Here is a 15,114-nt window from a genome sequence, read left to right as displayed (position 1 = left end):
CAAAATAAAACTCAACAAGACTGTCATGGTTCGTCTTTCCATTCTTCCAACGATCACCAAATCTGGATTGGTCAGAATAAACCTTTAATTCACTCCGCTAGATGTGAAAATATCGGAAGAGGAGCAATGGGGGGACATCAGGGAAGCAGTGTGGACAACAGGTTGTTGACATCTAAAACGGTGAAGTAAGGGTTTATTTCCACCACACCAGAGATGGTGATTGTTGGAACAGTGAAAATTAAGAGTTATATACTACATTTATCTTGAAATTATACTGAACATGAACATACAACCAGTACAATAAATTAAATCTTTATTTAAAGTGCTTCTTGTTACAGCTCATGACATCAGAAGCTTTGATTTGGATACAACAAGATCTGTATAAAAATTAACACATTTTTTTTAGACAGTCATTATTTTCAACCGCAACAAGTTTTGCCACCTGTTCAGTCTAGTCTGCAAGAATTACTGAGTGCACTTGAGGTAATATAAAAAAACAAATACATCGTGGATAACAGGACATTAAAGCAGGCTTATTGTAAACATTGCATTTTTCATTTAAAGGATTCAATCATTAGTACACTGAAAAACCTCTTGAATCACTTATAGTTCATCATGTCTTCTTGTCCATCTTGATACTGAAGCTATAGTTAGCTCTTAAGCATTATTTGACCCACATAGAGCCAATGACTGATGTTTTAGGCCTCTCTTTTGAAATGAGGACATGTACAACAAACATGATGTGCAGCTGCAATGCTAACAATCACTCCACATATTAATGTCTTTAGAGCTGATTTATAATGCCATGCTTTTTTAAAAAAATCTCTCTCTCTCTCTCTCTTCAATGCACACACATGCAAACACTCTCCCGTCCTGTCCCTTCAGGTTAAGCAACCCTCACCAGAACACACAGTGAGAGATAAACGTTATCTAACAAAGAGGTCAAACACTGACAAGCCGAACAATCTGTACATGCGCAGATGAGAAAATCACTGTTCAAATGGATTAACATTGGCTAAAACAAAAAACAAAAAACAAAACTGATATTTCTCCACAAATATTAACATACAATCACATGTTTTCCCTGATTACTGATTAGCTGCCAGACAGCAATAAATGGCACTGATTAACATTCAAAATCTGAACATCTCCACAACTAAAGTCCACTAATCAGTCATCGCTATACGGTGAGCAATTTCTGTTCCTTTTGGTTCCACATCAGTGCTTCAGTTTCATAGTGCTAAACCAAAGGAACAAAGATTATTTGTGCCTAAAGCTCTTAATAGTGGACTGGATGTAAGGAGCTAAAGACGTTATTAAATGTAAAGGGGACCGGAAGCAGCTGAGCTCAGTCACATAGAGACTGAACTTTTCCATTCAAGCCAGTCCCATACTCTTCTGTGTAGGATCAACAGCTGTTGACATGTGCACCATGTTGACCCTATGATGAGTAATTGTAAGACTCGGTAACTAGCATAGATAATTAATGTTGGGTCTTATGATGTAAAAGTCCCCTCTCAGGTCTTGGTAAAGGTCATGGAGGAAGGATTGCCTGTCACAATTCAGTATTAGTGGAAACACGATATAATTAGGATTCAAACAAACAAAACAGAAAGGGGTAAGTTTATGGTCCATGTCGCCCACCAGTTCTAGTGAAATTCAGCGAGCACAGAGCTGTGCATCTGTTTCTTCTTTGAGGACGGTGAAGAGGATGGCGGCGGGGTTGACGTCACAGGCGTGAGCGTGACGCTGTAGAGGTTGGCGATGAAGGCCTCCCAGCCGCGACGAAAGGCTCGGTCCAACGCCTGACGGGAACAAGAGGACAAATATTAGCGATCCGCATGCCTGATCTGAAATACAGCAAGAAGGCCGCCCTGAAAATGGTTTGCGATCCTCCATATATGGTGAATTGTTTGCTTCCTTGTAGAGGAAGCTCACATTTCTGCGTGTTCAGCGGACCTGCTGTGTACTGACTCTGTTTACACAAGCAGATCATTGGAAATATACAAACTGACTGCCTCTGCGGTCTCTGTAGATGCTGCAAAATGTCACCGCTGTTTCCAGGGAACTTCCCAGGATATTAAAGAGCTGATTGTCTGGAGTTACTTGGTCTCAATCACTGATTTAAACAGTCTGACATGTGTAGCATCTGTTAAATTTCGATCATATACAGTATAACTGTGTGCTGTTGCATTAAACCAGTGCTTCCTAACTGTATTCAAATTGTGACCCCTTGAAATAAAATTATATCCGCAGCAGCCGGTTGCACGTGTCACTAGTTGGTGGCCAGTTAACCTTAAGAGTGAATTCTGTTTCTCAGATTGTTGTGAAGATGTGAAACGGTCACAGTATCATGAGAAAAATGCACAAATTAGAACTTTACATTGCAGAAATGTATTCTTTCTGCTTTCTTGTCCTCAGGAGGTCAGGCTCTGGGGACCGGGGGGTGGAGGCTGATTGGCTAACAGCAGTGGAATGTTTTTATGGTGTGAGTTTAGTAGGCGGGTCAATACTGCCGTACTTCGTTCCGCTGATCAAAGGGCATGATATAGGAGGCACAGGAATGTCACCTCTGTGCACATGCTTCAATGGAAGCAGAAAATCTTTGGGAACGTGTAAACCAGGTGAAGGTACATGCCGTACTGTCACAAACGGCTGCCGACAGCCTGCTAGTGAAACCTCTGTTCTAGCTTGGGTTTTTTCATGTCGTTAAATGTGACGTAAAGGAAAAAAAAAATCCTATCAGAGGACGCTACTTAATGAGTTGGTAACATGCACCAGTGGCTGCTGTACTTTGACCCCAGTGGCAGCCTATTATTAAGGTGATAGTCTCCATGGTGAATAATAGTCAGTATGTGGAGGATGTCGAGGGAGAACTTTACCCCTCTGTTCAACAAACTGTGAGGACTTGGTTATGTAACCTTGAGGGGCTTAAAGTTTAACCAGGTGGGCGGAAGCTGAATATGGAATAAATGTGAGATGCAGAAAGCAGAATTTGATAAAGGTTTTCTGTGAGAGAAACAACATAAAGCTCTCTCTTTGTATTTCTTTGTCTGTTTCCTCTCACCTTGCGGTAGTTCTTCACCGAGTTCCTTTTCACCACCCTCATCCCCTCCTCTTGCTCCCTCTTCATCCTCCTCTCCTCCTCTCCCTCCTCTTCTCTCCCCCTCTTCTTGTCTCTGATCAGGACCTGGTCATCTGCATCCTCTTGAACCGTAAAGTGCACGAGCGCGGGCTCCTTTCCTTCTCCTGCCTTCTCATCCTCTTCCTCCACCTTTTGCACTGTCTCCATCTGGACCTCGATTATCACCCTGGTGTCCTCCAGGACTGGACTGTCCGTGCTCAGGCTGGGCCTCTCATCCCGGGCCGCGTCCTCCTCGGCTCTCCCCTCCTTCTGCTTCCTCTTGGAGCTTCTCCTCCACCTGCTGCTGCGGCGGCTGGGTTTCCTCCGGAGGAGAGTCTCCCCGTCGCCTTCCATCATCCCTTCATTGAAGTCAAACGCCTCCGCCTCTCCTCTCTCGTCTGCACCAGAAACATGCATCGAACTTGGGCTCGGGCTGCTCACGACTCCCCCCTCTCTATTGTTGTCCTCAATCCCGTTCCACCTCTCCTCCACTTCGTTTCCCCTCACCTCCTCCCCTTCTCCAGTGGCCTCAGGCTCATCAAGGCGTCCGTAGAAGCCGCTGGATTTGTCCAGAAACTTCGGGGCCCTGATGGAGCTCCGCACCGAGCTTTTCCTGGAGTTCTTACCGATTGTCATCTTCTCTCTTTCTGTCTCTTGTTCTTCTTCACTTCTTGTGTCTCCTGCTGCACTCTTTTCGTTTTGCGTGCTTCAGAGTTTCTTTTTTTGTTGCCTCTGAAAGATCGGGGACATGAGACAGAGATTAGAGATTAGTACTATTACATAACATTGCCCTCAGCCTCACTATTTGGGTCTCCTTTTACACACACACACAAACACACACACACAGTCTTTATCATTTCATAGTGGCTCCCAGAGACTTTCATATGAGCCAAAGTAGTAGTAGTAGTTCTGTTTCGGACTTGACTTTGTGTGTGTGTGTGTGTGAGGGACAGACAGCGTTATCAGGGGTTGTGATGATAACTGAATGTCAAAGCTAAAGGCACAATGTCCTCGCAGCTGAAGACAAACACAAACATGGACACGCAGACTCAGACTTTGACTCTGATTTCTCCAGCTGGACGCTGTAAAGAGGCCACAATCAGTGACTTCATGGTGGCTATCTCTCAATACCAAAGTCAGCATAACATTTGGCTCATTCCCAGTAATGTGCAAGAGGCGTATGATCAAATTCGCCAATTTTGACAAATATGAGAGAAAGGTGGTGTCAGTGTGACAGTGGGCGATTTCCTTTAGCAATCAAAGGTAAAACACCTCCTATGACGATGCTATGAAAAGTTCTTAATGGTTTTAATCCAGGGAGAGAGAGCAGTGTTGTTTGACTCAGTGCCAATTACCCTTCAATCCTTTACAACACAACCTTACGTAAGGAGTGCATGTTTGATCTTTGCTGTCAGTATCTGTATTTGACAACAAACAAAAGAGAGAAACCATTCACGGTTATAGTTTGCCCTCATGCCAACTCATTTTTATTCTCTGGACTTGCTGGCTTTGTAGGTCTTTAGCAAACATAAACTAAGGCACCCATTGTTCAGAAAAACACCGTAGAAAGTCCACACTTAAGAGAAACAGTTGGATATTTTGGGAAATGGACACATCTATATCAAAGCATGAGAAGATACCGCTCTTAAAGTCTAAAAGTGAAGGTGCAGCCAGCAGCTAATTAGCTTAGCTTAGCGTAAAGACTGGAAACTGAGGGTAACAGCTAGCATGTCTCTGTCCAACAGTTAAAAATCTCCCTTCCAGCTCTCCCTAAGTCACTATTTAATACAGTACATCTTGTTTAATTCATACAAAAACCAAAGTGTAAAAAGAACTGGCTGTGGTTTTACTGTGTAAGACTCTTTACAGGGAGCAGTGACTTCCTGTCCAGGCTAGCTGTTTCCCTCTGTTTTCAGTCTTTAAGCTAAGCTAACAAACTGGCTGCTGGCTGTAGCTTTACATCTACCGTACAGACAGGAGAGCATGATTAAACTTCTCATCAATACCTCCGCAAGAGAATATTTCTTAAAACGTTGAACTATTTCTTTAAGAAAGCGGACTGTCTACAGGCTAAATTACAATTTTTAGTACTTATGTCAACCTCGAGCAGGTAAATTGAGACGCACTAATGTAGCATTTGTTAGCTGTAGCTTGTGAACGTGCTTGTTGGAAGCCAGCACTTGCAAAGATGCCATTTGAATTGCTCATAGGCTTTAGCGCTTACTTTTCACTGAGTGATAGCGCCTATAGCTTAAAGCTAGATGTTTTTTTCAGTTTTATAGGACTGGGGGTCTGTGAGTGGATAAAATAAGAAATAGTTTAAACAACATGTAATAAGTACAGCTAAAACTTACAGTGGAGTCAAATCAAGACAACATAATGAAAGTTATAATAAACTAATTAAAATAATATGATTGCTAAATACATAAATACAATAACTACATTCTGTGCAGTGATAGATTCTTTTTGAGTGCTACGTAAGTGAAGTCATCCCAGGTGCAGGTACCGCCTCACATCCAAAATCACAGAATTAAAACTGAATGACACAACGCTGAGAATGTAAACAAAGCAGACAAAATAGTTCATGGAGCAGCAAGCAGGCAAACACTGAGAAAAGCAGACAAACAGGCCTGAAGGAATGAGAAAAAATCATTTAAAATCCCGCCATTGATTGCAAGGAGAAACGAGAGAGCTGTCACTTCTTTTCTTACAGAAATCAACTTAAAGGTGCACGATGATCTCATACAATTCAAACTGCAGACATGTTAAGATAAGAAAGACTTGCATGTCTTACCTGATCTCTTGCTGTTTTCTCCTTTCCTTCTCTGTGTGTGTGTGTGTGTGTGTGTGGGCACCAGTGAGCAATAAGCTCTCTTGTGTGTGAGTGTGAGTAACTGAGCTCAGGATACTCCCCTAACAGGCGACGTCACACGCCCACTCAGCTCTGTCACCGCTCAGGCAAAAAGGGCGCACACAGCGGAGCACTCTCGCTCTCAAGGACTCTTTGTCTCGCTCTCTCTGACTCTTTCCTCTCAACCGCACGCACACACACACACACACACACACACACACACACACACACACACACACACACACCTCTTCTTCACACCCCTGAACACACAATGTCTTAGAGATAAAGTTCTGATTTCAAATCTGCAAGACAAACACAAGATATTAGATGACACACAGTCAAAAACAGTTTCAGCTTGCAAGAAAACATCTCCCCACCAGAGGCAACTATCCTATTCTTATAATTATATATCAGTGCCTGTCAATCATTAACTATGAACTTCCCTTAGCTGTCACAGAGATATTGTACGTAGAGATTCAACGTTATCCTCAAAGGCCGAGCGTTCAACCGTCTCCAACGTACAACCCAACTTTTACAGCTCATAACACGAGAATGATGCAATGCTTAAACGTGTTCAAGACAATGTGACAATTTAACTGTAAATCCTCTCCTTTGTGAGCAGGTTCCAGTTGTACAGTTGGCAACTTTCTGTCTGTAGCTCTATGAAACAGTCATTTGTTGGTCATTTGTCTTGAATTAGTGTCAGATCCCCTTGAGGGAGTTATTAATGGGGGAGGAGAAGATCCGCCAGTAGCTCATCCCTCTACAAAAGACAATACATAAAACAAGAGTTGACTTGAAAACAAATACAGTCACATTGTCATTGCGAGCATGTTAGCGTGCTGATGTTAGCATTTAGCTCAGCGCACCGCTGTGCTAAAGTTCAGCTTCACAGAGCTGTCGTCAATCAGATACATGTTCTCAGTCTGAAGGCGTATCAGCAAAGCGCATGACAGGGAGAACCTTTCATTTAATTAGTCCAACCTTAATCTGACAAAAACAAAACTGAGTTTAATTGTCAAACTGACTGGTCAGAGGTCATTTAATGAACTTGAAAAGGTCTCATTAATAAGCCATTAATAACTCTCCAGACTAAGTCACATAAGAAATTCCTTGCGTCCCTCGATTAATACGTTCTTCACAACTCTGTCTCTTTAATCTTTGGCATTATTTATAATGAATCACAATTAAATGACAAAATTAATATCATTTACGGAATTAAAAACTGTGTTTTGGTTTGAGGCACAATGTGACCAGTTCAAAACAGCTGCCTCTGACATAAGGTCATTTGCCTTCATATCCACACATGTGTCCATAATACTGCTCTTTACTGATAAGCTGGCGTGTCCAAATGGAAAGTATGCGTGCATGAAAATAAAATGAATGAGCTTGGCCACTGAATGATCTCGCTGTTTGGATGGTAAACACTGTGTCTGGGTGGGACAGGGAGTGGGAGCTGCTCTGCTCTGTGTGTGTGTGTGTTTGGTAACTATTTGCATTCCCGTTTTTTTCAGGTCAACTTCAGGATGTACAGTACTCACACACCTTCTCATACATGCACACACATGCATACTGCGTGAGGACACACAAATGTTAGGAAAACACAGCCACAGAGACAAACATATTAAATAGGCCGTGATTTTCAAGGGTGAAAGCATGACGGTGCAGATAATGACAGTATAAAGGTTACAGTGATTAAACTACTTCTACAAGTTGTCTGTTCTGCAGGTGTATGCATGCGTCTGTGAGTGAATCATGGTGCATCAAAAGATGGTGTGCGTCCGGCTCGGTGACTTCAGCTCCTCTTACTCATCTCCCGGTGCACCTTCATCTCACAAGCCCTGTGTGAGTGTGTGTTGGGTGATGAGGTGGACTCACGGCCCCCTGACACTCCATATACAGTCAACAAGCAGGCGAGGGCGTAACGGCCGTCAATCACACCGGCCTGTAAAGACCTCAGCTGCGTTGAGGTTAGAGGATCCCCGCCCACGCGGGTAATCACTGATGACGGTGCCGGACGCCGGGAGCAGGTTGCCATGGTCACAGTCAAGCAGGGACAAGTTAGGGGTTTGGTAGTGCGGTTGGATGATTAGTGTGGCAAACAAAAATCCAAAGCACAGAATTAGAGAGGTTGCTAGAACCAGCAGTGGAAAAAGTACGCAGATCTTAAAGTAAAAGTGCCACAATATCTGTATGGGTGCATTTCATTTATAGTATTACATAAGTAAAAGTGATGAGTATTATAAGCAAAGGGAAACTTTAGAGCCCGCCTCTGCTTATAAATGTGTTTTTCCTCTTGTTCCTACAGTTGAATGTTTGAGCTTCAGTCTGCAGAAAGTTGTGTGTGCAGAGTCTGACAGTGGGAGGCTGTTTCCACGTTCATCCGCTCAAGGTGGAGAGTTTGTCTGCGCTAAGTTGTGGAGCTAAGTTTGCTAGTTCAGTCCTGTGGTTCCCAAGCTAGGAGACAGGCCCCTGTGAAGCGTCACAAAATAAGTCCGAGGGGTCGCGAGATGATTAATGGCGGAGCAAAGAAAGTTCTGAAATGCACATTTCTGTTGATATTTTGGACTTGAATCTTTTTTGTGAAGTACTGGGTCATTTGATCTTTTTGGGGTTCTAAAAACTACTCAAATGAAACCATGTGAAACGTTTGAAGGGGAAATATCCCATCAACAATTTAGAAACATGAGACAGGACAATGTGGCCAAAGCAGACCACCCGCTGGCTTAATCTGAAACAAATTGAATTTCTATAAACTCACTGTAACATGTTAAAATGTTAATTTGAAAATAAACTAGTGGATAAAGCTGTCAAATAAACGTAGATTAAATAAAATATTATTTCCTTTTGGAATGTCATAGAAAGCAAAAAATATCTCAAAATGGAAATACTCAAGCATGGGTCCCTCTAAATTGTGCAGTACTTGAGCACTGATCTTGAACTTACTGTACCTGGAACATCAAGTGACGGACATAAGTGTTGACAGTCACAGACAGTTCGTGAAGTGTGACACTGTTAAGTATTACCTGACACACTCAGAGAACAGATGTGCTGCTGGCTGCGTTTCAAATGAAGCACGTGAAGCAGACGGCCGAGACAGTCATTCAGCGACTTCGTCAAGTCAGCGTTTCTTCAGGTAGACAGAATCCATAATGTGTTCTGAGAAAAAAAAAAGGCCCTTAAAGACGAGGAAGGAACCTGCAGCCAACGCTGAGAGGCAAACCTAACTGCGGATGGACACATTTCATCTGCAGTGGTGGAGACAGGAAAGGTCAGACTGTGAGTTAGCTTTATTCTTTATTTTCAGACTCATTTTGGACCAAATGTTTGCAGATCACCACAGTCTTTGTTTTTCTCAGCAGGCCTGTGGGATCAGTCCACTCACGATTTAATCCCAAGTTTCTGAAAACGTCGCCACACCTAGTAAACCCGGCCCAACCGGAAGTTTATTTCACGGCTTTCTCCGAACCTGGGCAAGTAAAAACAAAGCAGTCTGCATGGGTACATACCCCCAGAGGGAAGTGACACAATAAACTACTGCAAATACAACTACAAGACATGAACTGAACAACACTTCATCTTCTCTTTTTCCACCAGAGCTGTTCCACTGTGTGCAAATTCCTCCCAAAACACACACAAAAAAAGACCAAATGCAATGACAAAACATGTTTTACATTATCTAGGTTTATTTTCGAGGCCAAGGACAGACATCATCACATTGTACAAAGTAAAGAACAGTATTACAGTAATAAATACATTACACACCAGTAGAGAATTGACTTACAGGCACTAATTACACTTACGCAGGCACTAGCTTGTTTTTACAGTATCATACAACAGGAGCTGAGGAGCTATAATGTTATTTTGCTCTTTAATCTTCCAACTTCTTGAGGGTGTCACAGAAGATAATCGACCACAGCTCGAGCAGTTCAGTTCATATTTGAGACTTCAAATATACACTTGAAATACTGCTACTGTAAAGTACCAGTGATTTCCTGCCTTTTGAGGCAAATTCAAGTCTTTTTCTTGTCATCAGAGTGTGAAAATGTAACATGAACAGCGTGCTTTGTGCCTGTTTATTGCATAATTTATATGAGCGTCAGTAGTGTGTTGTTCCCTCGTTCAGGGCATCTAAACAGATTCCTTATGATTTTAAAAAGCATCACTAAAAATATACACGTTAAAATGCTGGCTAGAACTAGTTGTTGTTGTGCTATGACACTACTGAAAACCAGCCTTTGACCGCTGAGCTTTAAAGGTATAATATGTAGCATTTCTGCAGTAAAATGTCTAAAAACAACTAGACCTATGTTATATATTTTGTTGAGCTGTGCCCCAGAGAAATGTGCAATTTTATTGGTGACTCGCTTTATTTGGTTGCCTGGCAATGCCTTCACGTCCCCTTTACTCCCTCTGGTAGCTATAACTTGTGGGGAAACACAGGAAACACCAGATGATACATCAGAGAGCGAGGAAGGAAGTCAGCAAACGTGACAACACTTAACAGGAATAAAACATTACCTCGTCCGTGAAAGAACTCCCATGATCCCACGCTACTCCACAACATCATCAAGCTACGCCTTTGTTTTCATTGTTTTGATTGAGAGACCCCAAGCGGCAGAAATTACTCTACATACTGTGAGCTGAACACTGAAGCTACGGTGGGAGTGGAACCACAGAGTCCCTGTATTTATTTATTTCTGTGTTGCACAGCTTAGCATATTTTTTCATTAATTGGAGAGTTGTGTGGCTCTTGTTTAAAATGCTCCTTAGCACTACCTTTGCTTCACAATACTATTATGCTGACAGCAATTGCAGACGTTTTAATTAGACAGGTTGTATAGAGATTATTATCATGCCCATGATGATGACAAAGAAAACGGAACATCTATATGCCAGAATCCGGAGTTACGGACACTAATCACGCAAAAATAGAAGCCATGCATGAATAAAGTGCTCCGTTGCAATAGTATCTTGGTCAGGAATCAGTGAAGAAGCTGCAGATCAGATCCAACCCGCAGAGTAAACAAAGACAGACAGCTCTAAATATCTAACTGCTGACAGGAATGAGTAATACTGCAGGATTTCCACTGAGCACAAGTTCACATGTGAAACCCTACAAATGATGCAAGCATGGACGTCTGTAATAAAATGCATTGTTCCTCCAGCTTACAGCTGAGCGTGCTGTGGTGCAGCAGCATGGCTTTGCAAAATGAGAAACTGGCGCCCCCATCAGGCAACTGTTTAAACTCCACAGTCCTCATCCACTGTACTGCTGGACAAAGACAACTACACTCACTAAAGCCAAAGCAAACCCTGACACGTACACCGACATACAGTCAACAGCTTTAACAACACTCACTCAATATGTACACACACACATACATACATTTACTACCTGACACAAAAGAACAGACAGTTCAATTTAAATGTCAATCCAAACTGATAGCTTTCTGTTTTACAGTATTTACAATGCAGAGTTACATATGCAGCATTAAACAGCAGAGTACGCTTTACAATGTGTGTGTGTGAATGTGTGTGAGTGAGTGTGTGTGTGTGTGTGTGTGTGTGTGTGAGTTCCTCAGACCTCCACTGCAGGGTCTGAACCCAGTCCCTGAGCCTGCAGAGCCTCCTCTCTCTTCATCTTCGGCTTCTCTGTCCGTGTGTGCCACACCAGCACCTACAAAACACAAACACAGACAGACAGACAGACAGACAGACAGACAGACAGACAGACACACACACACACACACACACACACACACACACACACACAATGAATGGACTTAAAAATACAACATTCAGCTTAAAAATATACTGCGACTAGTAAGTATATCTAAAATAAAAAGAAGGCTCCTCAAATTCCACCTCCCTCTCAAAAATCTCTTTTCCTTTTCTCTGATACACAAAATCATTTTCACACTCTGTGTTGTTAAACTACAGAATCTGCTCTAACATATGACAACTGACAAAGGCTCTTTATTCCAGCTTAGACATCTTTCCCCTATTCTCTGCAGTCCTCCACACACACTCGTACTTTAGAGCAGTTGTCAGCTTTGGGCTCCAGTTCATCCATGGTAACCAATCCCTGAAGGAAGCTGCTTTCCAGGAACCCCATCGGTGCCTCTCCATCAAAACGAGCCTCTGGATTGGCAAGGACCAGTCTCAGGGACACGGCGAAGCCGGCCATATCCATTGGGAAGGGGCGACTGGGACGCCAGCCAGTATGGAAGCGAACCACCTTAGAAAAATCAGCAAAAACACAAATACAATATTCTGTATTGGTAATACTTTTTTAGACATTAAAATCAATTTTTAGGGCTTTATGAGAGAAGAACTGTTGAAATTATATGATCCGGCAAATGTCAGCTTTAAAATGCTGTACTGGTGTTTTCACGATAGAGATTGGTATCAGTTTCAACAAATATGAGCGGTAAAAATCAGAGGAAAAAAGTTTTTGAATGTACTCTTATATTTGTTTTAATGGTCAAGATATAAGAAAACGATGCATGTATTTTCATTTTCATCCATATCTCACAGTCTGTCTCAGCAGATGAAGTTTGCTCCGTTACTATGACCGAAGATCCAGACTTTATGACAAGTGAGTTCACTCACATGTCTCTCGAACGTCATCTCTTGAAGAAGACTGTGAGATGAGGTTGAAAGCTCTTCGAAAAGATAGTAAGTGGACTTCATTATATTTATCTTTAGTAACACATTACTGTTTGTGCTTTCATGTTTTTTTTTGGTCAGGCAAATCATCTTGGACTTGTTCCTTTAGTTCCACAGTTGACAAACCAGAACAGAAAAGGCACCTACCTTTCCACCTTCAACCACGGGCCTCTCATATTTCATCCCTCCAACCAGCCCCACCGGCCACACTGATACTCGCTGGGTACTCCTCATCTGAGACAAGACAAGAGGGCATTTGCTTTTCTTGTTCAACCATGGCACATTTAAAACAGACGCTTCTGCAGCTGTAGACTTTGTCGACATCAGTACAACACCGGCCCACTGCTGAGGATCGTAATAATAAACGCTCCAACACCCACCTCTTCGAATATCTGCAAGCTGTATGTGTTATCGTCGTCAGCGAAGTAAACCACTCCTTGCTGGTTGTCTCCCCCCGGCTGCGCCCTTCTGTCCTCTCTGAGCCAACGTAGACCCTCGTTCCTCTGCTCGACACCGCGAGGCTTCAGCCAGCTGGGGTCACCCTGAGGTGGAGAGTGAGCATTCAGACTGGAGGTTGAGAAATACTCTATTGTTCGTACTTAACTGAGGAAAAATACTGAATGCTAAATTGCAAAAATCTGCACAAAAACAGCAAAGACTGATGGGATTTGTGCCTGAGGTATCTGCCCACCTCCTGCAGTTTGCGGTCCTTGGCGGTGGGCATGTGTAGGTGTGTGTAGGTCAGGCCGCTCTTCAACAGGAGGTCAGTCACCAGTGGCGTCTTGTGTGGCGAGTCTTCCACCACGATCCAGTGCAGCTGAGGAACATGGAGGAAGGTCTGGGACAGACGAGTCAGCTCAGCCTTCTGCACCAGCCTGTGCAGACACAAATCAGAGGGGTGGTGTGTCCATGTGTGAAACGGGCATGGAAAGTGACAGAGGGGGGCGAGATGAAGTAGGCAAGTGAGCAGGAAATTTGGTGAGTAAATCCACCTCCTTGGCTACCTTGCGTATGTCGGGGTAATGACAAAGATGGTGGGAAGGGAGGGCTTGGCTGCCTGCTTTTGGGGTTGTTTGGTCGCCTCCGACTTCCTCATCTGCTCCTGGAGACGATGCATTTCCCCCCGCAGCCGAGATATTATACGATCTTTGGGCATGTCGTGTTCTGTGCAGTCGCAGCGCTGACCTACAAAGTGTAAGGGCACAAGATAAGACAGTTTAATGTACAAAAACAAACAGGGATTTCCCTGCCTGTACAACATAGATACATAAATGTTGTTTTGTTTGATTGTTTTGCTTTGTGTATTTGCTGACCCATCATGCCAAAATTCAGATCAGGTCCTCAATGGAAATAATATTTTATCAAGTTTTTATCCTAAACATTTTTATTGTATGTTAGGACTGAGTAATGGCTGTCTGTAGCACATCACAGTACGTTTGGCAGAGAAATAACGACTACAAGGGTTTTTTCATGTAGTGAGTATTTATTTCTAATGACACTCACAGAACAGGAAGTTATCTTCTATGAATTTTATTCAGCTCAGTCGAGTCTTCTCACTTTTAAACTTATTTCTCACCACTGCCACACTAACTTGTGTATTAACGGGCACATCTTATACTGATGGATCAAGTCTGGATTGAGACTGCATGGTGACCACTTACCAAGCTGCATCAGTGCATAGACGAGGCCCAGGAGGGAGACCATGAAGTAGAGCACAAACACAGTCTTCAGCTTCAGCTTCATCCTCGTTGCCATGGTACCCTGTCCAGGAAATATGTGGAAAAAAAACATTATTGTTTGCTATTTACTTTTCATTCTTTAAACTTCAGTTAAATTTTCTCTGTTGGCTGCGGGGTTTGTAAATGAGGACCTGAAGCTGTTCAGCTGTGCTTCATGTGCCAAAATTCAGTTTCTCATTTGGCACTCTAAATTTATGCTAGCTGGCTAAATAGCTAAAAAGGTTTGCATTCCCATTCCGCAAATTTAACTTTGAATTATGTAAAGAAAGGCGTAAAACGTCAAAGCTCAGGATGGGTTTGCGTACGCTATTCCTAAGAAGGTCGGCTAATATTAATATGCAGTGAACTTGCTGAATTCAGTGTAAGCTAAGCTATGTTAGCATGACAATTTGTTTTAACAGAAAATAGCTCGATTATCATTGTTGTGCCCTTACCAGAGGCCGAAAATCGTGGAAGATCGTACTGGTGGAGTTCAGTTATGAGCTTAAAGGTTCATGTCATCTTGGACAGATGGGAGCAAAGGTACCTCAGTGCATCAGAACATCCATTCATTCGGTTTAGCTAGGACATTTTTTGCAGCAATGTACCAACAACTTCCGGTTTCAGTGTAACACAGTAAGAAGTTCCCTCAGAACGTGTATCATCACTGATAGTTCCACACGAGTCAGACACAATAACGAGTTTTTCAAAAACATTGGCTAATGTGATACTGTTCGTGCCCTGCAAAG

The 15,114-nt window shown here is 42.8% G+C and overlaps 2 protein-coding genes across 2 annotated transcripts; both read right to left on the bottom strand.

Annotated features, from left to right (window-relative positions):
- Positions 1–296: 296 nt before the first annotated feature.
- sb:cb1058 (uncharacterized protein LOC394209 homolog) lies at positions 297–5,976 on the bottom strand. The gene is made up of 3 exons (XM_041965330.1): positions 5,919–5,976; positions 3,068–3,856; positions 297–1,805 (listed from the first exon to the last, which is right to left on the bottom strand). The coding sequence occupies exons 2-3, from the start codon at positions 3,758–3,760 to the stop codon at positions 1,650–1,652; spliced, it is 849 nt and encodes a 282-aa protein (XP_041821264.1). The 5' UTR covers positions 3,761–3,856; positions 5,919–5,976; the 3' UTR covers positions 297–1,649.
- Positions 5,977–9,664: 3,688 nt separating this feature from the next.
- Positions 9,665–14,964, bottom strand: b3gat3 (beta-1,3-glucuronyltransferase 3 (glucuronosyltransferase I)). Its single transcript, XM_041964984.1, has 8 exons — positions 14,821–14,964; positions 14,309–14,408; positions 13,652–13,832; positions 13,339–13,522; positions 13,028–13,189; positions 12,795–12,881; positions 12,013–12,216; positions 9,665–11,655 (listed from the first exon to the last, which is right to left on the bottom strand). The coding sequence occupies exons 2-8, from the start codon at positions 14,400–14,402 to the stop codon at positions 11,557–11,559; spliced, it is 1,011 nt and encodes a 336-aa protein (XP_041820918.1). The 5' UTR covers positions 14,403–14,408; positions 14,821–14,964; the 3' UTR covers positions 9,665–11,556.
- Positions 14,965–15,114: the final 150 nt, after the last annotated feature.

The sequence above is a fragment of the Chelmon rostratus genome, chromosome 23 (genome assembly GCF_017976325.1).
Source record: "Chelmon rostratus isolate fCheRos1 chromosome 23, fCheRos1.pri, whole genome shotgun sequence".
Classification (NCBI taxonomy): Eukaryota; Metazoa; Chordata; class Actinopteri; order Chaetodontiformes; family Chaetodontidae; genus Chelmon; species Chelmon rostratus.
Note: the sequence above shows the minus strand (reverse complement) of the source record. Positions and strands in the feature narration are given on the sequence as shown.